At 31.6% G+C, this 26,097-nt stretch overlaps 1 protein-coding gene across 21 annotated transcripts in view; it reads left to right on the top strand.

Moving 5' to 3' along the window:
* Positions 1 to 281: 281 nt before the first annotated feature.
* The window catches only part of LOC139525367 (uncharacterized), a 68,761-nt gene continuing 42,945 nt past the window's right edge, over positions 282 to 26,097 (top strand). For 2 of the 21 annotated variants that reach the window (XM_071320618.1, XM_071320613.1), the window contains exons 1-2: positions 304 to 490; positions 5,009 to 5,083. In XM_071320618.1, coding sequence (XP_071176719.1) covers positions 5,067 to 5,083 — 17 coding nt within the window. In that variant the 5' untranslated portion in view covers positions 304 to 490; positions 5,009 to 5,066. Of the gene's footprint in view, positions 491 to 5,008; positions 5,084 to 11,228; positions 11,430 to 13,373; positions 13,461 to 19,920; positions 20,890 to 23,666; positions 24,549 to 26,097 lie in introns of those variants that run through there. The other 19 variants (XM_071320617.1, XM_071320607.1, XM_071320633.1 and 16 more) reach the window with 16 other exon arrangements.

Genomic DNA, 26,097 nt, shown 5'->3' with positions numbered 1-26,097 from the left:
TACTTATCAAATTCTATTTACACATATATGGATAATTTATTGTATAAAAAAAAATCAAAAAAAATCGATTATTCTATATTAAATCGGGGTCTTCTTGTGATCTATAGCAATATCTTTTTGTATGGTCATTACTCATATTTATTTTCGTATTTTTAAATTAAATTTTGTAAGAATGAAAAGCAATAACAATAAACTTAATTTAGAGATGAATTATGGAATGACTTTATAAATTATGTTCACTGAAAGACTTTTAACAAAATTTGATTCAGAAAAGAAGATCTAGAAATGTTCCGAAAAAACACCGGAAGTTAAATTGAAACATGAAAACAGCTGCAGACAAAGACATTTTTGAAGTTATTTTAAGAAAATATATACCTCTAATTGACACGGTTTTATAGGAAAACCTACTATCTCGTGTATCTTGAATTCTGTCCTCGATCTAGAATTTTCATCGCTTTTGAACGGTGGCAGTTTAACCTATACAATTGAGGTGAATTGGTCAATCCATTTGAGAATTCAAAAAAATAAATTAACTATATATTGTAAGACATAAATTCTCACAGATATCAGACATTCAAGTCACCGAAGTGACAAATCTAACTTAATCAAAAGAGATTCATGGTTTTTTATTTGAGCCATTTTTCTCATTAACCAATACACCTTATCGCTATTTGTCCGCCATTGCTGGAAATCACACAGGTTCCCGTAAAATTTTGACGTCATAAAACAAAATGTCTGACGCCACAATGGAAAAGTGATTGTTGTTGACGTCAAAAGTTCAAGCGGACGGGTCAGCCGGGAATAGCGATAAGGTGTATTAACAATGTCACGCTACCCAAATTACACAGGGACCTATTTAACAAAAATAGCAGTGAAAATCTTAAAAGCTTTCTTCGGGGCTAATTCATTTGTATTTTTTTATTATTTGACATTATACAACAACAACAATTTTAATTTGTCAATCAAGACGCTCTGGGGAGCAGTACAATTACAGGGACCCAATTACAGTTTAAATCAAAGTGTGCAAATAATTGTGGTGATATTTTTCATTGAAATTACAATACATGACAATAAAACTATATTATATAAGAGAAATGAGACAACAAACACAGTATACATGTCTTTCAGATAGGTCTCCTCAATTTTCAATTACATTTAGATATTCACAAAACATACACAGTAATGCCAAAAAAAATATATGTCTGTTTAAGGTTACATGCTTTAAAAAATAGGGTAGGTAGGTTAGTATTTTTGATTTATTTTAATTTTTGTGACACGATTTTGAGTGCAATTTGGTCTTGTCGTGGGCCGAGTTTGCCCGTAATTTAAAAGGTTGAATTATTTCCCTTTGTTTTTGATTGGAAAAAAAAGGCGGCAAAATGTTTATTTCATCACACGAGTTGCGAATTTCCTTAAAACAGCTATCATCTTCATGATTATGAACATTTGGATGTATCAGGCAACACTATTTTCACTTTTAACATGAGTTCAGTTTATTTTTAACGTTATGACAGAAATAAAATGGCTTAGGGTCAGCACTCAAAATAGGGTCAGTCGGGTTACCGTAAACAGACATAGATATTTTGAGCTTATCTCATCACTTTGCGTCCGTCGTCTGTTGTCATCGTCCTTTGACGTTCACTTTTACAAAAATCTCCTCTTCTGAAACTACTGGGCCAAATTAAACCAAACTTGGCTACAATCATCATTGGGGTAGCTAGTTCAAAAAATGTGTCCAGTGACCCTGCCAACAAACCAAGATGGCGACCATGGCTAAAAATGAACATAAGGGTAAAATGTAGATTTTGTCTTGTATCTCTGAAACCAAAGCATTTATAGCAATCTGACATGAGGTAAAATTGTTTATCAGGTCAAGAGCTATCTGCTCTGAAATTTTCAGATGGATCTGAGAACCTGTTGTTGGGTTGTGGTAATTTTAAGGAAATTTTGCCGTTTTTGGTTATTAATCTTAAATATTATTATAGATAGAGATAAACTGCAACAGCAATAATGTTCAGCAAAGTAGGATCTACAAATAAGTCAACATGACCAAAATGGTCAGTTGACCCCTTAAGGAGTTATTGCCCTTTATAGTCAATTTTTAACATTTTTTTGTAAATTTTTGTTATCTTTTACAAAAATCTTCTCCTCTGAAACTACTAGGACAAATTTAACCAAACTTGTCCACAATCATCATTGGGGTATCTAGTTTAAAAATTGTGTCAAGTGACTTGGCCAACCAACCAAGATGGCCACCATGGCTAAAAATAGAACATAAGGGTAAAATCAGTTTTTGGCTTATAACTCAAAAACCAAAGCATTTGTGCAAATCTGACAAGAGGTTAAATTGTTAATCAGGTCAAGATCTATCTGCCCTTAAATTTTCAGATGAATCAGACAACCCATTGTTGGGTTGCTGCCCCTGAATTGGTAATTTTAAGGAAATTTTGCAGCTTTTGGTTATTATCTTGAATATTATTATAGATAGAGATAAACTGTAAACAGCAATAATGTAAACGAAAGTAAGAGCTACAAATAAGTCAACATGACCAAATTGGTTAATTGACCCCTTAAGGAGTTATTGCCCTTTATAATCAATTTTTAACAATTTTCATAAATTTTGTAATTTTTGTAAATTTTTACAAAATATTTTCCACTGTCACTTCTGGGCCAAGTTCATTATAGGTAGAGATAACTGTAAGCAGCAAGATTGTTCAGTAAAGTAAGATCTACAAATGCATCACTAACACCAAAACACAATTTTGTCATGAATCCTTCTGTGTCCTTTGTTAATTAGGCCGAGAAAAAAAAGATCCGTGTTTCCGGTAACCCGACTGACCCTGTTTTTTTAGCCCCGACCCTAACTTTTTTATTGGATCTTCAAAAAAAAAAAAAAAAAAATTTATCAACCGACCCTGTTTTTGACACAGGCTTCTGATAGATGACATAATATTTTTTCTCTCTTGCTTCCTCTTGCATAGAAAGCCAGTAAAACATTTTATTAATGTCAAAAGGTATTCCAAATAGGTTAAAATCCAAGAAATTTGCACAGCAGGTGCTTCAAAAACATTGCAAATGGCACACTTCCGGTTTTTGAAACTAATTACGGATCCGGACTTGGAAAAAACATGATAATTTTCCGGATTTCATTTACGATGTCAAAAAAAAAAAAAAAAAAAAAAGAATTCCGACCTACCGACCCTATTTTTCAAAATGATGTTACCGGAAACACATATCTTTTTTTTTTAGGCCTTATACATATAGACCAAGGTGAGCGACACACGCTCTTTAGAGCCTCTAGTTATAGATAGAGGTAAACTGTAAACAGCAATTATGTTCAGCAAAGAAAGATCTACAAATATGTCAACATGATAAAATGGTCAATTGACCCCTTAAGGAGTTATTCACCTTTATAGTCAATTTTTAACAATTTTTCTTAATTTTTGTTATCTTTTACAAAAATCTTATCCTCTGAAACTACTTGTCCACAACCATAATTAGGGTATGTAGTTTAAAATATGTGTCTGTTGACCCGGCCAGCCATCCAAGATGGCCACCATGGCTAAAAATAGAATATAGGGGTAAAATATAGATTTTGGCTTATAACTCTGAAACAAAAACATTAAGAGCGAATCAGACATGGGTTAAAATTGTTTATCAAGTCAAGATCTATCTGCCCTTAAATTTTCAGATGAATTAGACAACTGGTTGTTGGGTTGCTTCCCCTTAATTGGTAATTTTAAGGAAATTTTGCCTTTTTTGGTTATTATCTTAAATTTTATTATAGATAAAGTAAACTGTAAAGAACAATAATGTTCAGCAAAGTAAGATCTACAAATAAGGCAAATGAACAAAATGATCAGTTGACCCCTGTAGGAGTTATTGTTGTTGTTATTTGGATGGAGAGTTGTCTCATTGGCACTCGCACCACATCTTCCTATATCTATGTGAAGTCCTCTAAAAGTCATCTTTTAAAAATAAGCAAATAAAATATGTTACAAGCCTCAATTTCATGAGAAATGAATAGTAAACATGGACTAAGGATGTGAATTTAAGCATTGATGCAATTTGAGTACTCCTCGATTGGTGCAGAATCGTGGATCTTTTGGAGGCAGGTTAAAACCCATTTTTCAACGATTCAATATAGATTCAAAATAAAATTGGTGGAACTATATGTATATATATGTATATACTGTAATAAATAAGGATACATCTACAAAATAAACACCATGTTGAAGACCATACTTCAACCTATAATGGTTTACTTTTACAGATTGTGACTTGGATTGAGAGTTGTCTCATTGGCAATCATGCCAAATCTTCTTAAATCTATAGAAAGGAAACTTGTGTCTGGATCATAAACAAAACGTGATTGAAAAAAAAACATGAAAATAGGTGCAATTTTGGTAGCCTGGTGTAAGTCATTTGTTTTCGACATGTTTTGCAGGTTTTGGTTGCACATGTAGTCATGGCCACATAACTAATTCAGCCACAGTCTTTGTTGGCATCAGCCTACAATGTAAATTGCCACAGGTTAAATGATGTTCTAACAATATATGCAACAATACTAAAACTTTACATTACAAAATGTAGTTTCTCAGATGACTAGAGGAATGTTTGTAAATCTACATCTACATGGGTAATCAGAAAAGAGTCACACAAATATGTTGATGGTGAAGTTGTGGTGTCAACCGAAACGTGCTACTTTTAAAACACATGTACAGGTGCTTAACATATATACAGGTACCAGTGCAGATAAAAACATTTATCTATATTAGTTACATGTATGTTATCTATAGTAGTAAATGTATAAATAAGTACTTGGTTACAATGGTAGGAATAAAATGTTTTAGACAATATATTCCAACCATGGAAAATTGAACCCCCATGTAAATTGAAAATTGTTTACCAACTGGTTCCTGAATTTCATAGAAAACTGATCCCCCACTATAGACTTTAGATTTTCAAATAATAGTTCAACTGTTACAATTTGTCATTTTTTTTACAGATTGGTAAATAATCAAAGAAAATGATCATGAAAGAGTACCCAAATCAGACTGCTTGACATGGCAAAATGTACAAGGTAAGTTTTTTACTCCACATGTAAGCTTGAAGTTAAAGCTCAGTAACACCTGTAGCCATGATATTCACACGCATTTTGACATAATTATAACTCATTTAAATCATTTCCACAAACAGAAAACTCTGCTGATATTTATGTCTTTTACCTTATAGGTTGCACTTTGTAAATAAACCCAGCCTCTTTTTGGGAGAAATTTTATATTCATACATATTTTGTTTTGTTTATGAACTGGTATACCGAAATATACATCTTTATGCTTCATTTCATAGAGACTCAACCTGAGAATGTTTCTAGTATAAATACACATAGTTAGAGGCTAAATTGATTTCTGAGGAAGACCCTTAGTCGGAGCCTAAGAGAAGGGAGGAGTAGTAAAGATTTTTAGTATAAGTTAACTGTTTAAACTCTGAGAAGGTTAAGGCATATATATACATGTTGAAAATATGCTGCACAGCCCTATGTTTTGACCTTTGAAAAAAATGGTTTTACATATAAACTTTCATTCTATGATATATTTTTTACAAACTTCATAATAAAACAGTAACGTTTTCAGCTGTAACAGGAGTTCCAAAGGGAAATTGAGTTTTCTATAAAAGACTCATTATTAACAGAAATACAACCTTTATGGGCAAACTGAATCTTTTCACCCTTGATTAAACAATTTTTGAAGTATCTCTGTACATGATAATGTAAATTGTGGACAAGTTGTCTCCCTTCAGACATATATTTAAAAAACTATGGTTTATTAATTCATTGTGATTTGTGAGTTTTGTGAATTTCATTGGTAAAGATAATTCACAAATAAAACTGTTGAAAAAATACAAATTACTAATAATTTTATATGTCAACGTATGTAAAATATATGTAAAAAAATTAAAATGTTTTTGAAAATACAAAAAAATGCACTGTACTTAAAAAAAGTTGATAGTACATGTATTTCAATATATTAGTAATTTTTTTTATGGTTGAGGACATTAATCTGGCTGTTCACCTTTGAATTGAATTGCATCTTTTCATGTTGTCATGCATTTTATATATCCTATACAGTCATGACAGTATTAGTTTTGCTATTTGTTGAAGGCCATACTGTTACCTACAGTTATTTAAATCTACTTCATTTGGTCTTTGGCAGATAGTTGTCTCACTTGCAATCATACTATATACAAATTCAATATGAAAATTCAATATACTAAGGATATCAACTAGGTGAAGAATTACTGTTTGGGTTCTTGTTACCTCACAGTAACCTTTCCCCAGTGATATTCAAGTACTGGCTCAGAACATATCAACAAAATGAAACACAAAATTATACCAATTTATGTATTGTGGGTCGTTGTCTTATAGATGTAAAACACTCAATATTATTGTCTAAGACTAGATAAAGTCCAAGGAATTTTATACCACTATTTAAACCTTGATTTAGTCTATATTTCAATAAACACATATTAATAAATTATTACAGACTTGAAAGTTAAATCATATCAAACCACAGTATTTGGTAATTGTACAGAAAACAAAACTAATGATTAACAAAGGGGTGATGATTAGAACTTGCTGATGCATTTAACCACTCTCTGAGGCTCACCACAGGGTGCAACAAATTTGTTCTTTTTTAGGTAACATAGTATTCTGTGAATTATTTTTTGGGGTAGTCACTTTCTCAACTTTGTTAAGTAGCTTACAGTCCTACAGACAAAAATATTTGCCTTGACAGTATAGATGTGTTTGAATGGCTAAGACACATTTATATGATTAAACGATAAAGTGAAAGCATAAGAAAGCTGCTCTAGTGCATAGTCCATCTCTATTTCATAGAAAGTTTTAATAAAAATATAAAGCACAAACTTAAGGTGGTACCCAACACTTTCACTAAAATTAATTCGGCTCGTTTAATTTTCATAAAATTTTGACCCTTTAACAAAAATATAAAAATTTCAAAAATTTTGAACCAACCGTTTTGTCAGAAAAATTACACTGGTTATATAGCAGTTTGACAAACACCAATTTTGATCATTGAGAAGCTTAATATTCCTTTTACAACACAATGTAATTAAAACGTTTAGATGACTTTACAGAGTTATCTTCCTGTAGTGTTAGGTACCACCTTAACCAAAGATTACTACTTAATTTCTAGAGAGATGCTCTCAATAATAACCAATTTCATTTACTGATGTTTGTTTTCTTTCACTTATGAAGTGGGTTTTTTCTAAAGATTATTTTAACCCTTTCAGATTAATGAGAACAAAGTCATACTATTATATGGCTGCAAAATTGTATAAATGTATTTATAAACCTCCTTGAAGACAGTGACAACCACTGATTTTGAAGACGGCTTCCAAATCAGTGGCTGTCACTGTCTTCAGGGAGGTTTATATATTTATAAAATTTTGTAGCCATAAAATGGTATGACTTTGTTCTCATTGTTTTTCTAAGACATTTGTTTCCAGATAAGAACTTGAGTATTAAGTGTATGGATCTCTATGAAATTGTACCACAAGGTTTCATACCACAAATTCAAAAGGAAAGTTTGGATTGATTATAATAGGGTTATTGTACATACTGTTTTACTTTAGGAATTAGGGACCAAACACAAGCATTTTTCTTGTTTTAGGACAATAACTTGTTAAAGTGTATGGTTCTCTATTCAATTGTTCACAAGGTTCCACAACAAAAAAAGGAAGATTTGGATTGATTTTAGCTCAACATTTCAAAGGAACAGTGAGCTTTTGCCATCACTTGGGGTCTATTGTCTTCTGCTGCCCTTGTCCGTCTGGTGTAAACTATTTAAAACATCTTCTCCTTTGAAACTACTTAACCAATTCCTACCAAACTTTAGCTAAATGATCCTTAGGGTATCTAGAATAAACTTTGTGTTTTATTTTCTGTTTAGTCTAAAAACATGGCCGTCAGGGCTAAAAATAGAACATAGGGGTAAAATGCAGTTTTTGGCCTATATCTCAAAACCAAAAGCATTTAGAGCAACTCTGACTGGGGTTAAAGTGTTCATTAGGTCAAGTTCTAACAGCCATGAAATTTTCAGATGAATCCAACAACCCATTGTTTGGTTGCTGCCACTAAATTGGTAATTTTAAGGAAAATTTTGAAGTTTTTAGTTATTATCTGTTAACAGCAAAAATGTTAAGCAAATTAAGATATACAAAAAAGTTTATATTACCAAAATTGTCAATCGACCCCTTAAGGAGTTACTGCCCTTTAAAGACAATTTTTCTGAACTTGTTTATCTAGTTTGCTTGCTTTAAAACTGCTGAAAACAATTTCAGTAAAACTTAAGCTGAATGAGTTTCAGAACATCTAGTATATATTTTGTATTTTATTTCCTTGTACGTCAAGAAACATATAGCCACTATGACTAAAATGGAACATGGGGGGTAAAATGCATTTTCTTCGCTTTTAAGGAAAATATGACGGATACAAAGAATTTTTAAATGGATCTTTTAAGACACTCATTAATGTATATTTAAAAGCAAAATTATCATTGTTGAACGACTTTAAGCAAAAAATACCCGTTGAGTGATTTAGGCTCTTGAGAGCCTCATGTTTTTAGGGCCAAAGGGTTAAAAATTTCAAAATTAAACTTAGTTTGATTTTAACAAAAATGTAATTCCTTGATATGCTGAATGTAATAAAATTGAGAATGGAAATGGGGAATGGGTCAAAGCCACAACAACCCGACCAAAGAGCAGATAACAGCTGAAGGCTGCCAAACTTGTATTTCGGTTTTTATTTGATTTCTGAAATTCAAAAGGAAAAAAGGTTATTGAGTTTTGGATGTACAGCCAACTGGCATTCCTGTGGATTGGTTGACAGCTGCCAAATAGTGTCTGTGCATTAACTCATAAACCTTTCAACCAAAGCTTTTCAAATTTTAATATGTTGTTACTGATGAAAAAATGGAGGTCAAGTTCAATATTGATAATTTTCACTTACACCGTTCAGGAGTTATGGTTCTTGAAAGATTGAAAAATTATCTTTCCAGTCGTGTCTGTTCTTTAACTCATAAACTGTTCAATCAAAGCTTATCAGCTTTTAATTTATTGTTACTGATGACAAAATGGAGGTGAAGTTCAATATTGATGATTGTCACTTTTGCTGTTAAAGTTCTAATGATATTGAAAAATGCCAGGACACAAATAAATGTTAAAACATCTGGTTTTAACGCTCTGACAGCCTCTTGTTGATTTTGTGCTGGGTTTTTATTGAAGTTGGTTCAAATTGTGGTCTAAAATTAGATATAGGAGGTTCCTTGATATGCTGAATCTAACCATGTTTTTATGTTTTTAGATTTTGGATAATGGGCCCCATTATCAAATCTGTCAACATTTTGGTCAAAAGGGTCATTTAAAATTAAACTTTCAAATTGTTTGATTTCATCTAAAATTGAATACTTGGGTTTCTCTGATATACTGAATCTAACCCTATATTTAGATTTTGGATATTTGACCATTATAGGTAAATGTTAATCTTACTTTGTTCTTTGCCTGTCTCTATACCCACTTATGATTATATACTGACCTACAAGACTCATGGCACACATGCTTGAGTCGGAGTAAAGATTCCATGTGTGATCATTCAGTCTAAGGTTAACTGTATCATATATCAGGGAGTACCTGTAGTATCCACATGTTGTTTGTTTAGATATTAAGTCTAAGGTTAACTGTATCATATATCAGGGAGTACCTGTAGTATCCACATGTTGTTTGTTTAGATATTAAGTCTAAGGTTAACTGTATCATATATCAGGGAGTACCTGTAGTATCCACATGTTGTTTGTTTAGATATTAAGTCTAAGGTTAACTGTATCATATATTAAGGAGTACCTGTAGTATCCACATGTTGTTTGTTTAGATATTAAGTAATTGTAATCACCTTAGGGTAGTTACTAGATGTGAAATGATATGTCATATCTTGAAGTATTTAGACTGTTAAAAAATGATGCTTTAATCACATGGTTATCCTGATAAAATACGAAATATCTCATTACATTTAATTAGATAAGAAGATAATTGTGTAATCTGTATGTAATTACTTTGCTGCTTGTCTGTTTCTGTGGCATGGTTATTTTTTAGAAAGTGTTAATATGGGTTAAAAATATTATGGTATGATTCACTACAGTAGAAGCTGTGTATGATCTATGATTTATTCGACTTGTTGTTAAGCTGATCTGATGCTATGAGACCAAACCATGCATTTGTTTATCTGTTATTATTGCAAGTGGTCAGTTTTATGTTAATTTTATTAGGAACTGTTTTTCAAAAACTCTGGGTTCAATACCAGAATTGATTAAGTGTATATTTGGTAAATGTAAGAAAAAAAAAAATTTGAGACAGACTGATACCCTAACTAATTAGTTTGAAGGCAACTGTTTAAAATGTATTAATTTGGTTATATAATAGTCTTTGGCAAAGTAACCTTGCAAGTGGCTGGTTGTAAGCTATTGCCTCATTTCCGTTTCATTAAACAGAACAAATGTAATGTCACACAGGTTCATTCCCATTGTATCCTTTGTGCAATCACATATGCTCCTTTTCTCCATTTAGGATCTAAACCAAATTTTCTAGATATGATGGGCTGAATGTCTTGAAGGTTATTAAAAATATAATGTCATTCCATCATGAATATTCCAGAGAAATACTTCAATTCTTGATTTTAAAATGCCAACTCCTCTGAAACTCCAATTCAAAGCCATTTCAGAAGTGATTATTGGTGTAGACCTGTTATAAATTCTCCTGATTTTGTCTTGATCAGATGCCAGATGGCAGTGATATTACTTGGGTTTCCATTAAACATGTTAAACCCTTTGGAAACTTTTTTTGTTTATAACTATCTTTAATGCAATGTAGTCTCAAAGTTGTAATATATGGATGGTCATTTATAAAAGTGTATTAGATTTGCACAGTGATATTGTTAATATGAGTAACTAGCAACACCCACTACTATAAATATGAACAGTTTGTTGTGAAGTAATTTAGATTTATTTTGGTGAAAGTAAAAATGTGTTTTCAAGAAATTTTTATTATTAATTCATGATGTTTCTTTAACCATCCTGATTTCTCAAACACTATTACCTGATTTACCAATTATAAGTTGAAGATAAACGGAAGTAATTTGGTTAGTTTGTTGATATGATGCACCCTTCAATAAATACAGATTATTGGAACATTTCCCAGTTACTGTTACAGAGGTATCAATATGTGTGAATCATTGATGTGTGTGCATAAACAAATTGTTCTAGGTTAGTGTTTTGTACTCTTTACTCAAAAACAAGTTAGAGGATAACTTTTTACTCTAAACAGGAGGAAATTAAGGAGTAACACATTCTGTTCATGTAAGATTTGTTTAATTATTTTGAATTATGTGACTATCTTGTTTGGATGATTTTGATTAATGTTAGATTACTGTGAGACACTGTATCTGAGTACAGAAAGTGTAAGTGGTTTTATCTTACCTCCTATACATTTCCAGGAATATGATTGGTTAAAAGCGTCCGCGTACAAACCGTGTATATTTGATATTAGGTTAGTAGGGAGGCGGGGCTTATCTCATACACGGTTAGTAGTGGAGTTACGTCCCTTTATATTCCTTATTAGGTAAGAAGGGGGCGGGGCTTATTTCATACACGGTTAGTAATGGTGTTATGTCCCTTTATAAAAAGCAAAACGGTACTGAGAAAAAAAATCTTAAAAGTTCCAACAGACGAAGAAATTGATGATTAAGATTGAAACAAATTCATAAAACACATTTAAACCTTACAAGTTATTGTTTGCATCTGTTTTTGTAGGATCAATGGAAGTATTTTCTTAGTGCTTACAGTATTGCAGACTTGCTCATTTTGAGAACCACTAGTCTTAATTTCACACGTTAAGATAGTCGGTAAGATAAATTCGTTACATAGTGTGCTAGTGACGTAATACGGTATATATGGGGTCAGTAAATTCCATATGGGGATTCGAGCTTCGCTCTCACCCCATATGGAATTTACTGACCCCATATATACCGTATTAGGTCACTAGCACACTATGTAACTAATAATATCACAGATAGATTTATAATATTACATTATCTCATTTTATTGGCTGCCACTTGTCAGTAATCAGGGCAAGTAATATACATAAGAAAAGGACTGGGTTGTGTGTATTGATCAAAAATGTTCTAAAGGGGTAGATGGAGGGGACTTATCAAAATTAAAATGGGCTGTATAGAATCAGGAAAAAGGTACTTATAAACACATTTTTTTGTCAAAAATAAAAAAGGTGGTCCCCTTTTTTGGCAGAACTGTTAAGTTTAAGATTATTTTGTTTAATTCATAATAAACTGTATTGTTATTGGACAAAAATCACACACATTGTAAGAAGGGAAAGGAAGTGCTAATTGTTACAGTCAGTGTGGGATCCAGATATTTTAAGAATTGGGGCCCACTGATTGCCTAGGAGGGGGCCTAGTCAGTCATTCTTCAGTAATTCACTATATAATCAACCAAATTTTCCCCAAGTCTGCCTGTGACAATGATGTTTATCTAGACTGCTACAAAAGTTTTAAAATTAAGATATGTCTGCTTATCTGATCTTGACAACATTAAGTCTTCATAAAACATAGTATTCCAAAAGGTGGAAAAACTTAAGACAATTCACAATTGCTTATTAAAAGTTATGCTGTTATCCTTTTCTTCATTTTCATGGTTCAAGATCTACTGAAGTCAACCTTAAGATTTTATACAAAAATCATATTTCATCTTTTCGTAAAGGGTGTGAATTTTGAAAGAGTGCATACAGTTATAACTTTGTCCATGAGTTCATCAATCTGTTTGCCGGTAAGCAAACAGTACCGGGTATGCCCTATTTTATCTTTCATGGATAGATATATATCCAGGAAATGATCAAAAATTAATAATCCAACAAAAGTGTCTTAATCAACAGTATTTATTGAGCTCTTTCTTTTATTCTATAAATATTAGCGCAAAGGCAGATAGAAAGTTCAACAGCCCCTTCTATATAATTTTGCTATTTTATTTTTGGAATAGGTATAGTAAAATTAATGGTGAACAGAACTTCAGTAGCATTCATTTATATAAAGTCTTTAACCATATGTCTAAACATAAATATATAACACTTGGATTCCTACTAAACAATTAACAGAAAATATATTTTTTTTTATTACTACAATTTATATTTTTGTATGTTTGGCACCGACCTATAATGGTTTGGCAGAGACTTTATTTAATGAACTATAAGGGAAGCAGTCTGATCTTGATGTTATCTTGTAAACACAGATCAGCTGATCTAATACACACTGGCAGGAAGTTCAAGTTGTGTACACAAATTATACAATTATTTGGAATAGTCTGAAACTTTAAACAAAGGTAAAATCTGATACTCTTGATGTTAGAATGTATGTTGTTTGTTCATAGAATGTTGTAATTTAGATGTTACATATTTCAAATAGAACATAAATGATGTAAGTAATAATTTTAACAATCCAAGGAATTTGATCTGACACTTGAACATTATTTTCAGTAATTGCATATTTTACCTTAAAGTTTTAAAGATCTTATTAACTGAATAAGTACCTCAGTCAAGGAAATTATGCTCATGTTCTGGGTCTTAGGATTTTGTTGGCTATTCCTTTATGAGTACATTTAATTCTAAAATGAATACACCTGTATATTAGATTTGATAATTTCCACTTCAGACTAAGAAAGAAAGTTGTATCTATCAATAGTCATGAAACAGATTTTTAGAAGATGTTATTTTACTAGATATATAAAGTAAACTATGAAAAGGGACAAATCTAGAATGAATGTTAATGTGTATGTCCCAGCTTTAGTTAGAAAAGTCTGAAATAAAATAAGTGTCTTTATGTCCCAACTAGAGCCATTATGGTTTTCGATCGGTGTGTCTGTTAGTTCCTTTGTTTGTTTGTTTGTCCATCTGTCTGTTCCACTTCAGTTTTGGTCAAGGTAGCTTTTGATGAAGTTGAAGTCCAATCAACTTGAAACCGAGTGCACATATGCTATATGATATGATCTTTCTAATTTAATTCCAAATTAAAGTTCTGACCCCAATTTCACAGTCCACTAAACTAAAAAATGTAGTGTGAGTGGGGCATTATTGTACTATGGACACTTTCTTGTTTGTCATATCTTCACATGATTTTTGTATATTTTCTTTGATAGTCCTTATTATATTAATTCACAACTTTTCTAGACTCAGACTCTTGCATGGTGATATAGAGTGCCACTTCCTATGGCAGGGAAAAATTGCAGTTCTAGTCATAAATTTAGAGTCAAACGCACCTGCAAGTTGTGGGGTTACTAGAACTATCACATTGGCTTGTGATACTGTAGATGAACTATTTAAACTAAACTGCCACTGACCAGGACTTCCAATAAAGAGAGAAAAAGAATGGTCAAAAAGGAAAAAGGGAACCCAGTTTCCAGAAATAAAATAAATGAAAAAAAATGCACAAATTTTATGTCACAAGAAGGGGAGATAACCAACCATACCAAGGGATCTGCTTTTGCATTTTTGAAACTTTGTGTAAAAGTTCCTTCAGCAACCATTGAAATTATCAGTACTATTTGACTCATTTATCTGAAGGCAGTAAAGATTTTCTAGTAATCAACAAGTTTTCTGTTACTTGATAAGTTTTTATCAGTAAATAAACTTCTTCTCTGACAATACAGTACCCATGTTTGATATCACTGGTACAAAAGTACTTAATCTTGTACCATGAGGAAACTTCAAACCAGGAAATGTTAAATTCAGAAAAATCCATTTAAGAAATATTAAATGGAAAAAAATAGACTGTTCTATTAAGATAATAAGAGTGACAAATTGATTTAAATAACCAGTTGCTAATGTTAGCAGGACCACGAGTAAGAACCTCTAATTTAAAAAAAAAAATGGTTCCTTTTATCTGACAGCAATCTTCCTTTGCTAGAGAGGAGAAGGGTGGTGAAAAGTTAAAATTTGATGCTTAGGGCAGTTTAAATGGAACAATCTTGAAGGAATCTTTTAATACTTCAATTACTGTAAATTCAGAAATTATTGCTATGTTTTTATAATGGCGAAAAATTCGACAGGGTTATAATCCAAATAAATTAAATATGCGTTTTGAAATTCTTTATATGAATTAAGGGTGTATTCTTCTGACTTTTCAGTCTCCTTTCAGTCTCGTTGAAATCTCGTTCTTGAATTATTTCCAAAACATGTGATACAAGTGGAAAATATCAATAAATTCTAAAAATATTATAATCAAACATAACTCTGTGAAAAAATTGTGTATTTACAATGAATGGTTTTTGAGAAATACAGTTTTCAAATTTTACGACCAATCAAGTCAGTATTTTTAGCCAAAATTTTGAGAAAATGGGTTAGAGATGCAAAAAATTATTTTACAAGAATCCTGTACATCCCATATCATTTTAGTCTTTTCAAATTTCTTTGATATGTATTTTTTTAATCATTTATAACAAAAAAGTTGAAATAATATGCATTTTGTTCTTAAAACTGAGAAAAATCACAAAAATACAAAATTGACAACATGGTAAATTTTACCACAAAAAAGCGTCAAAATATGATAAAACTTTCTTATATTAACACTTACCGTTAGTTTGTTTAAGTAAAATTTATTCAGATTGGTCCACTTCATCTTTATAGAAATTATAAAAAAAAGTTTAATTGTGGAACTGTGATTTTTTTCACGATAATAGCCTAGAAATAGGTAAAAATTGATGAAAAATGGGAAAATCATCAAAATTGGGCATTTTCAAAGGGCTGTAGCAAAAAAAGAAGTGCACCACCATATGATTTTTTCTTCATCAATTATTTTGTTACAGTCATATAAACCCAAAAATCAGGTTAAGAAAAAAAGTTTAATTCTAGAAATTTTTGGCTCCTCAGATGTGTACATCCTTTTCTATGTGTACATAGGATTTTCTCAATATCGCAAAAATAAAATTAGCCATAATGACAAGATCACAATAATAAATGCAAAAAATAATTTCTGAATTTACAGTAAGTGAAAATTTGGGACAAAGATATTTCTTCGTGGATTATAGAACTTGAAATAGACAAGACAATGTTATATGTGGGGGTATATGTGATCTTCATTAACAAGGCAAAATGATTTCCCAGTGTAAATATTAGAAATATTTGATGGATGGTAGATTAACTGAGAGTTCTGATGATAGAAACCTTTTTGTTGGTTATAGATCATTTCATACTTTACTGACTTGGAAATGATTAGTTTTTCATTCCATGTAGCCCAAACTTAATCAGAAGTATACCTAGTTAATTGCTGCAATCTTTCCATTATAAATCATATATGTCATATAAACCAATTTACTGGGAAAATGTTTAATAAGTTTGCATTTCTAGTTTTAGTGCAAATTGTGGTAAAATTTCAGCCTAAATCAGCTGTTTTTATTGAGAAACCAATACATGCCAAAGAAGACATTGTTCAAAGATAGATAATGTAATTTTATCTTTTCAATGTTGGTAAAGTATAGTGTTTCAGTCAAGGTTATATCAATACCACAACAGCAGGGAAGAATTACAAAAAAAGTTTTGTATTTCAATGTATTTACATTTATTTTGATATACATCTTCATTCTCAGGACAACTGTTTTTCCAGGACATATTTAATCAATTATGTTCACATGTTGATTGACTTATTTAAAGAGTTGAACTATGTGATGATCTCGCTTTCGATGTATTTATGAATTTCAGGCATTTTCTCCCAAAAAATATCATGACATTTTACTAGTAGGGAACTCTGATTTGATGGGATATCAAAGTGATGATTCCAGAAGTTTTGGTAAAAGAGTTCTGTTTGTTAAGCGGAGGGAGGAACTCTTGATTGAATTTGAATGGAGAGGTCAACTTCAATGCAGATAAACATTTATAACTAATGTTGAAATTGAGAGTAAGACACCCAATATGTTATAGTTGCCAAAGTGTTGGGTATTTGTAGATACACCATAGGAGGGACTAAATTTCACGAGAAAGCTTTGATTTCGTCTGTTTAATTGAATAAAAAACATATTAATGTTAGAGCCATCACCAACATTTAAAAAAAAGATAAGTTACATTATCTATCTTTAAAAAATGTTTATCAAGGAAAGGAATTTAAATGTAAAAATCACTATATTAAAGAATTTAGATCACAGCATCAGAGAATAAACTTGAATTTGATCATATAGTCTTGGTTTCAAGGAACCTCATTAAGAGTTGAAGACCTTGCAAGGTCAAGGTCATAGTTGCTAGCTTGACCTCATTTTCATTGTTCATTCTACCACATCTTCTTATTTTAATATTGACCTCATTTTAATGGTTCAATGATCAACGTTTGGTTTTGGTAACTAGGTCTGATTATATGACACTTTTATCCGATCTTATGGAATGACTGTAAGTTGAATATGTCATCTGACCTTGACCTTATTTACAAGGATCATTGATAATGAAAAGTTTATGGAATTCCTTGTATTAAAACTCTATACTCCTGACTTGAAACATTATAAAGTAATGTAGGCAAGACATTTCAGGGTGACCATTCTTTTTGTTATACTTTCCTGCTTTTTCATTTCCCTTTTCCCATCTTTTTAATCATTTCCACTAGAAATTTAATTGTCAGCCATCATCACCATCAACTAATCATTTGTATATATTATTCATTACTTTCTCCTTCTTTTGCACATTTTAACTCTTTTTAGGTTCTCTGGTCCTTCTTTAATTGGTTATATTTTGTAATATTATGTCATGTAATGACTTAAATTATAGGTTATTATATATTGATATTTTATATTATTCCATCTTTAGCAAACATCAGCTGATTCTGTCTAGATAATATGCCTCCTACATATTATTTTAATTCCAAATGAAAACAGCTGATTATAAGCGCCAAAGCATTGGTATTGAGTTGATATTGATTCTGTCACTAATAATTATTAAACCTGTCTGAAATATTGTGTCTTTAAGTAAATTGTGGTATTTCTTTAGCTGTTATACCTAATACATGCAGTAGTGAATTATAATTTTGCGTTATTTGCGTGAAGCATTTTTGCCCATGGGTATTTTTAACATAAACTTTGTTTTTATTAATGGGGGCATTTACCCCTATATTAACCATCCTTTATTTATTAGCACATATAATCAATAACAATTAAGTTATAACCAATAATATTATATTATAATTAAATTATATGGTGTTTGTAATTGAATTTCCCTACTGTATTTGACATGGTTAACTTTCCATAATTGATAAGGGATTCCCAGAATGGGTTCTCAAATAGCACCATAATGTCCAGACAAGGGTGGGCTAATTGTACACTTTATTAATTGATATTTCTAGTACTTTTACCAGGGGACATTTACAGTGGAACATGTCATTCTATATTTACTATAACTTTTGGATTAACAAAAAATAACAAGGCTTAGGTAACATATAGTTCTAAAGTGATATTGATTCCATCACAAATAATTATGAAATATTATGTCTCTGGGTAGGATAGATAGATATGCAGAAGACTTTCATGTAGGATTAATTTCTCTCTGTCTTTTACTTTGTCATCCTGAAATAGCTTTTAAACTTTCATTTCTTCTACCTGCAATGGAGGATTTATTGTATGCAAAATATGCAGGATGCTTTCATGTTTCTTATAAATGACTATACACTAGTTCTGATTTTGACAAGTCACTTTGTAGGCCTTTTTTTTTTATAAATCAGGGAGTTAATGTTGATATTACGGTAAAGAGAATTAACTAACTTAGAACTTTCTTGAGTTTTCCTTAAATGAAGTAGATGGGATTGAACAAACTCAACTTAACTATGTGGAAATTTGTGTAATCATACAATCTGAATTATTCAAAGAATGATTAGCCATACATAGTTTAACCAGTTTATAACAACATAACCATTTCTGAACATGCTACCATTTCTAATTGAACTTTCGTGCCCCATTAGTTAAACTCTACAAATGTAATTATGTCTGTGATCATTCCAGGAACTCTTGACCTCCAATCAGAGGACAATTTTATAGAACTGTAATTACAGCTTCTAGCCAGACTAAAGATCAGCATCCTCCATCTGAAACCATTCATTATGAGTTAATGAGACAATGTGAGACTTAGGAGTCACATCTAACTTAATAACGGCTTGAGAACACCACAAATCAGAAGCCAATTACTAGAGAATACCAGACCTATGTGACTTCTGATCTCTAATTAACATGGATGACATTTAATTAACCCTGTTTATGTTACATATGATAGAACACCTGATAATCAGACATTGATTTGTTCTTGGATCTGTTTGTATTGAGTCACCAGGTGATGTCCATGTTCTCCATGGAAACACAATTTTACCTGCTTTAAGATAAAAATGCAAGATTATTTTAAAGAATGGAATATAGTTGATATGATTTTCCAACAATAGATCTTACTTAAAAAAAATTATATTCAAATTTGAAAAAATTGAAAAACATGAAAAAGATTAACATTGTATACTTATAAGCACAAACAGTTTATGAAAATATCATGTTTTTAGTAAACATTTGTATTGACAAACATTTACCTTGATGAGTGGCTTGTCATAAATTGTAATTAAAAATTCTAAAAAATAAGAATATAGGAAATAATCAAACCCATTATGATAATTCCAAAGAAAAGTTTTGACATCAATGTGGGAGAATTGTGATGGAATATCCCCTACAGACTGATTTAATCTGGTCTTACATCAATTATAATGGCTTAAGGTATCCTTTTACGTAATTATTGATTAGAAATCCTTAAAAAAGTGCAGTATTTTCCTTCATCAATTGTGACTCAGTCTGAGGTCATTCTTCCTGTCAACTGGTAAAACATGAGCCACTTAACATTTCTTAACAATTCTTTTCACAGCTATATTGATTATTTCAAAGGGGGAAAAGAAAATGTATTAGGATAGGCAGATGGACATTTTGATCTCTGACGCTAAAATGCAACATAGATTTTTGTGAAACCCCGAAATCATGTTTGTTCATTATGCCTTTTAATATTGTTTTATTGAAACATATGAAATCAATATAATCTTTATTTACTGAGGATAATTAATATTTGATCATCCACAGAATTGTTATCTCAGATCTGCAGTGTTTTGTTTTCACTGAACAGTTGGTCTGACCAGTATTAAGCATGTACACAAGCAAGCACCTGCTTTGTGTACCTGTATCAGCTGATTGACTCATCCATGGTCAATAATTGATGATAATGAAGCCATGTCGGTATTTTGTATTTTGTGTTGTTTTATGGAGGATATTGGTCATTACTCACCAGCAGGAGAAATGATCCATTTAAAGTTGATTCAGATGTAAATCAATATCAACATCCAAGAAATTCCATATCTTCTTTGATTTTACTTTGGAAAGGATGCTTCCAATACAATATGGAATCTAATGTTGCTTTCAAGAATTGTTTTGAAGGAAATTGAAAATGCTTATGGACAAAAGATATAATTTATTGACTGAATAACACCTTTTATCATGTTTATTCTTTTGAAAGTACAAAATAGTGTGTTTTGTGATGGAAAAGTGTATTAGAATTCCTGAAATATTAAAGATCATGTTAACAAATATTGATATCAATGAATAAAAACATGAGGATATGAACAGATTGAAATGAGAATTTGAAAACAATTGGGGAACCAGTTAATTGTTTTATGGCCTATGTGGAGATGTTAGAACAACTTTGGGTTATACTTTTGTGTAAGACTGACAGATCACCAACAATTAGTAAATCTACCAGGTATAACAGGTAAGATTCAAGTAACCTCATGGTTCTGGAAGATTGTATAATTTATCAGTTAGTCCATTTCAAAACCATTGTAGGAAAATCAAATGAGTTCTCTTATAATCTTGACTGTAATGACTTCATTTGTGAACCTTTTATTTTATGAAATTCATACAAATTCCCATCTTAATCTTGACTATGTGTTGACTGCAACGACAAGTTTTTTAAAACTTCCTTGACTACCCATGATGGTCTTGCATGGTTGGCATATTGACTGGTGTTTTGTTTTGAATGTTATATGTATTTAACCCCTGCATTATGGTGATACACACCTTGTGTTATATTGTATCGAGTCTGTCTACAGATCAATTATCAGTGTGTATGTTATAACAAAAAGGTTGATAACCTACAAGGCATTGTTTTTGTGGTGGTGCCAGCATCACTTGTGAAGGGAAACAGGTCTTAGATTTGTGTGTAACCAGACATGTAAACCATGAAGATTGTGAAAACAAATAAATTGGCTAAACATTGACCATACATGTGACTCTTCCCTCCTGTCCAGTATCACCAGTATGGTGAAGATACATTGAGAATTGAGATCAATGCCAAGTCTTTACCTGACTTATAAATTGACAACAAGTCTTGGATGAATTAACTACAGTGTTCAGTTCAAAGAAAAGGTGATCCAAGCAAATATTGAGTATGTTTCTAATCCAATATAAATGAAAAGATGTGTAGGGTTTTGGTCAATCATATTGAAGAAGCACTGTATCTCTGGTAATACCAGATTATATCCCTGAAAAGTGAGGCTTTCTGGTAAGATGGGAAGGGGGTGTATTCACTAGCGGAAAGCTTTACACTAACATTTATGATAAAAGAGATGACTTTTCATTTCCTATCGTTAATTATCCATTTTTTAGATGTTGACATTCCCTTGTCATCATCTTACAGTGTTTATATATCTCAACTTGTACGATTCGCTCATTGTTTTAGATTTTAACAAAAGAAATTTATGTATTACTGAAAAATTATTAAACCAGGGTTTTCGATATCACAAACTAGTCAAAACATTTACTAAATTTTATCATCGGTATAAGGACATCATTCGTAAATATAGCTCAACATGCAGACTTCTTATACGTTCAGGTATTTCACATCTAATTTTTTATTGAAATATTCTTTATAAAGCACAAAATGTCAATATTCACCCCAGAAACTAACAAAACCTTTAAATAGACTTATTAAGAAGGGATATAGTTACAATACTGTTGTCAGGTCATTAAAGATTGCATATTTTGGCGTTAATATTGATTCACTTATAGGGTCTTTGCATCGGAACTAAACACATTTAAAAAAAAAAAACAGTTGTAGGCATGACACGGGTTATGTTCCTCTCATATATGTTATGATGGTATGATACCAAACCCTGACGGGAAGGATTGTGCCTGATATTCATATGATGAAATCATAATCTTTTACCAGTAATCAGTTTAATTGAAGTCTAGAGCTGGCATGTCAGTTAACTGCTAGTAGTCTGTTGTTTTTATGCCCCACCTACGATAGTAGAGGGGCATTATGTTTTCTGGTCTGTGCGTCCGTTCGTTCGTTCGTCCGTCCGTCCGTTCGTTCGTCCGTCCGTTCGTTCGTTCGTTCGTTCGTCCGTCCGTCTGTCCCGCTTCAGGTTAAAGTTTTTGGTCGAGGTAGTTTTTGATTGAAGTTGAAGTCCAATCGACTTCAAACTTGGTACACTTGTTCCCTATGATATGATCTTTCTAATTTTAATGCCAAATTAGAGATTTTACCCCAATTTCACGGTCCACTGAACATAGAAAATGATAGTGCGAGTGGGGCATTCGTGTACTGAGGACACATTCTTGTTTATGTATTATTGTCATTTTGTTTATTTTCTTTGGTTACATCTTTTGACATCAGACTCAGACTTCTCTTGAACTGAATTTTAATGTGTGTATTGTTATGCGTTTACTTTTCTACATTGGCTAGAGGTATAGGGGGAGGGTTGAGATCTCATAAACATGTTTAACCCCACCGCATGTTTGCGCCTGTCCCAAGTCAGGAGCCTTTGGCTTTTGTTAGTCTTGTATTATTTAAATTTTAGTTTCTTGTGTACAATTTAGAGTTTAGTATGGCATTCATTATCATTGAACTAGTATACATATTTGTTTAGGGGCCAGCTGAAGGACACCTCCAGGTGCGGGAATTTCTCGTTGCAATGAAGACCTGTTGGTGACCTTCTGCTGTTGTTTTTTCTATGGTCAGGGTGTTGTCACTTTGACACATTCCCCATTTCCATTCTCAATTTTACCCATAAGCAGGATAAGGGAAAAAAGAGTGACCCAAGAATTTTCAAAGGGGGAACAACATTCCCAATAACTGAATATCATATATGCTGAACAGAAGCAAGGTGTTAATATTTTTAGACAATATTATGCTAAAAAAAATTATTCATGACTTTTTGGCGATCAAAGGGGGCCTTCCACACATCATCCCCCTGAATCTGCCACTGGATAGTTTTACTTTACTTACTTTTAAGTCTCAACTCACTGAAATAATTATGCCTTCCTTACAATATTATGAAGCTTATACATTTTTAAACATGCCTAAATGGCCGTGCATTTAGTTTGTAAATAAATGGCATTTTTGTAACCATTGTGGTCACAACAGAAGTAGATAAGAAATGGTGTGTCTGTAAAACAGCTAATTACTCAAAATACTTCTTTTAGATAATTATATATTGATTTTGAAGCAAATGTTAAAATGATTTCCTGGCAATGTATTAATATGATTACCCCAGTTTGTGATTAACAACACATGTGCTACCATGCCCTATTGCTAATATATACATTCATTTGCTGGAATGCTCGCAGAAATTATTTCTTGAGAATTTTTGAGAAAATTCACAAGGTTTTTTACAACTCTTCTGATTGTATAATTTCGCACTATCTCTATAATGGTATAACAATTATTTTGTTATATTTGGAATCTTAATTACAATTTACAACAGAATCAGATTGGTTTTCTTAGATGAAAGTGGAAGATGTATTTATGTTTTTGGATTACATTATATAATGAGATTTAGTTTTATTGGTACAAGTAATCACAAGGTGAATAATTCTTGGATGACCAATTCTCTTCCTTCTTTGACTAATATCATTAAAGATTAATTATCAATGGATTATAGAAATAATTTCGATGATTTAGATGGATTTAGATAAATATAAAAATGATGAATGGATTATACTTTGTACTTTGTGATTGATCAAAAACTTTTGGGGTACAGAATTTGAAACCCTGATGGAGTTTGATAACTGATCTGCATTATAATGCTACAAAACATGTTTAAAAAATCTGAAGAGCATTACGGATGTAAAACAATTACAGTACAAAGGAAAACACTTAACCTAGTAAAACTTGATCAAAGTATGAATGGAGGGTTGATGAGGTAAATTGTTCGTATTTTGCAGCCATTTTTAAATGGTTCCTATACACAACATTTTAAACATGTTACAGTTAATGTTTTAGTAGCTTTATGAATGTTTTTTTCTCTCTCAAAAAGTTTATTGGAAATGAAACTTTAAAAATGGATGTGTTACATGTGTTAGATATTCACTTCAACATGTGTTAAATTGGATATTTAGTGTGATGTTAATAATGACAGAAGAAGGGTATGTATTTACATAGTTTTTATTCACCTTATTTTGAATTTGCTACATTTATACTCAATTTTTGATCCAGGGTTCAAGGAAAAGGGAGTGTAATTGGTTGTTATAGTACAAATAGGGTGGAATTATTGAAAGCAATGCCTGAAATTGTTTTTTATGCCCAACCTACGATAGTCGAATGGCATTATGTTTTCTGGTCTGTGGATATGTAAGTTCGTCCTTCTGTCCGTCTATTCATTTGTCCATCTGTCTGTCTGTCTCGCTTCAAGTTAAAAATTTTGGTCAAGGTAGTTTTTGATGAAGTTGAAGTCCAGTCAACTAGAAACTTAGAACACATGTTCATTAAACATCGTAGAAATCATAGCATGAGTGGGGCACTCATGTACTATTGACACATTCTTGTTTCAATTAAAAGAGGGTAGGGGATGGAGCTTCACAATCTACATGATCTCTGCCACAACCTGAATCCATCGCTGATCCTGTCTTAAATCCTTGATTACTTATATGGATTTTTTTGGAAGATAGAGTATTTGTAAACAGATTGATGTAAAGAAAATTTAACTTCAGCACAGAATACATTAATATATATATGTAACACTTAGAAAGCTGTCCTCCCCCCCCCCCCCAAACGTGTTCACATCGACATCACTGAACTGCAAAACATGTCTGGTTGTAAAACAGCGCCAAAGCTTGTCATTTGTATAAACCCTGAAAAGTGTCCATTTAAAAAAATAAAAAAAAACAAACGTGTCCAATCCCCTTAATGTGTCTATTTTTTTTTACTTGAATTAACATTTGTGTCAGTATTTTAAATATTAAATATTAAAGCAGACACCTTGTGTAGGGAGAATGTCCCATTCTTTACACGTTTCTTACTGAAGTCATAAAAAACTCGGGGTTTTACTAAAAAGAAAAATTAAAATCCCAACTAGTGTTAATCCCGAATCACCGTTTGAATTAAGGTCCAATCTTAAATTCCTGGTATAATAAAAGAACTTATCTACAGTAGAATTAAAAAAATGTGGTATGATTGCAAATGACACAGAAATTAACAGCTACTAGTATAGCTCATACCGCATTCAACAATGAGCAAAGTTCTTACGGCATAGTCAGCTACACAAGGCCCCGAAATGACAAAGTATTTATTGCTAACATGATATCTTTCAAATAATGCATTACATATTTGGCACTGGACATTATGTCTCTTGTTCGTGTGTCTTTAGTGATGTTCGAAACCTTAAATTTATTGAAAAACCTGATAACCAGTTTATGATTTTAAGAGCTTTTAAAATATCAGAACTGTTGAAAGAAATGAAGTCAATTCTACTGAAAAAAAGTGCAATATTTGGATTAATATAAAAGACATCAATGGAGTTTACTAGTACAAAAAAATTAATTACATATTAAACGATTAATTCAACAGAACTATATGTATGTTCGCTCTAACTGATCATGAAATACTTGCAACTGGACAATAATCAATTTCAGTGAAAAGTCAATTTATGTGTTACAGATTAAATTTGCAATATTTTTTTATGCTAATTATTAACAA

The sequence above is a fragment of the Mytilus edulis genome, chromosome 5 (genome assembly GCF_963676685.1).
Source record: "Mytilus edulis chromosome 5, xbMytEdul2.2, whole genome shotgun sequence".
Classification (NCBI taxonomy): Eukaryota; Metazoa; Mollusca; class Bivalvia; order Mytilida; family Mytilidae; genus Mytilus; species Mytilus edulis.
Note: the sequence above shows the minus strand (reverse complement) of the source record. Positions and strands in the feature narration are given on the sequence as shown.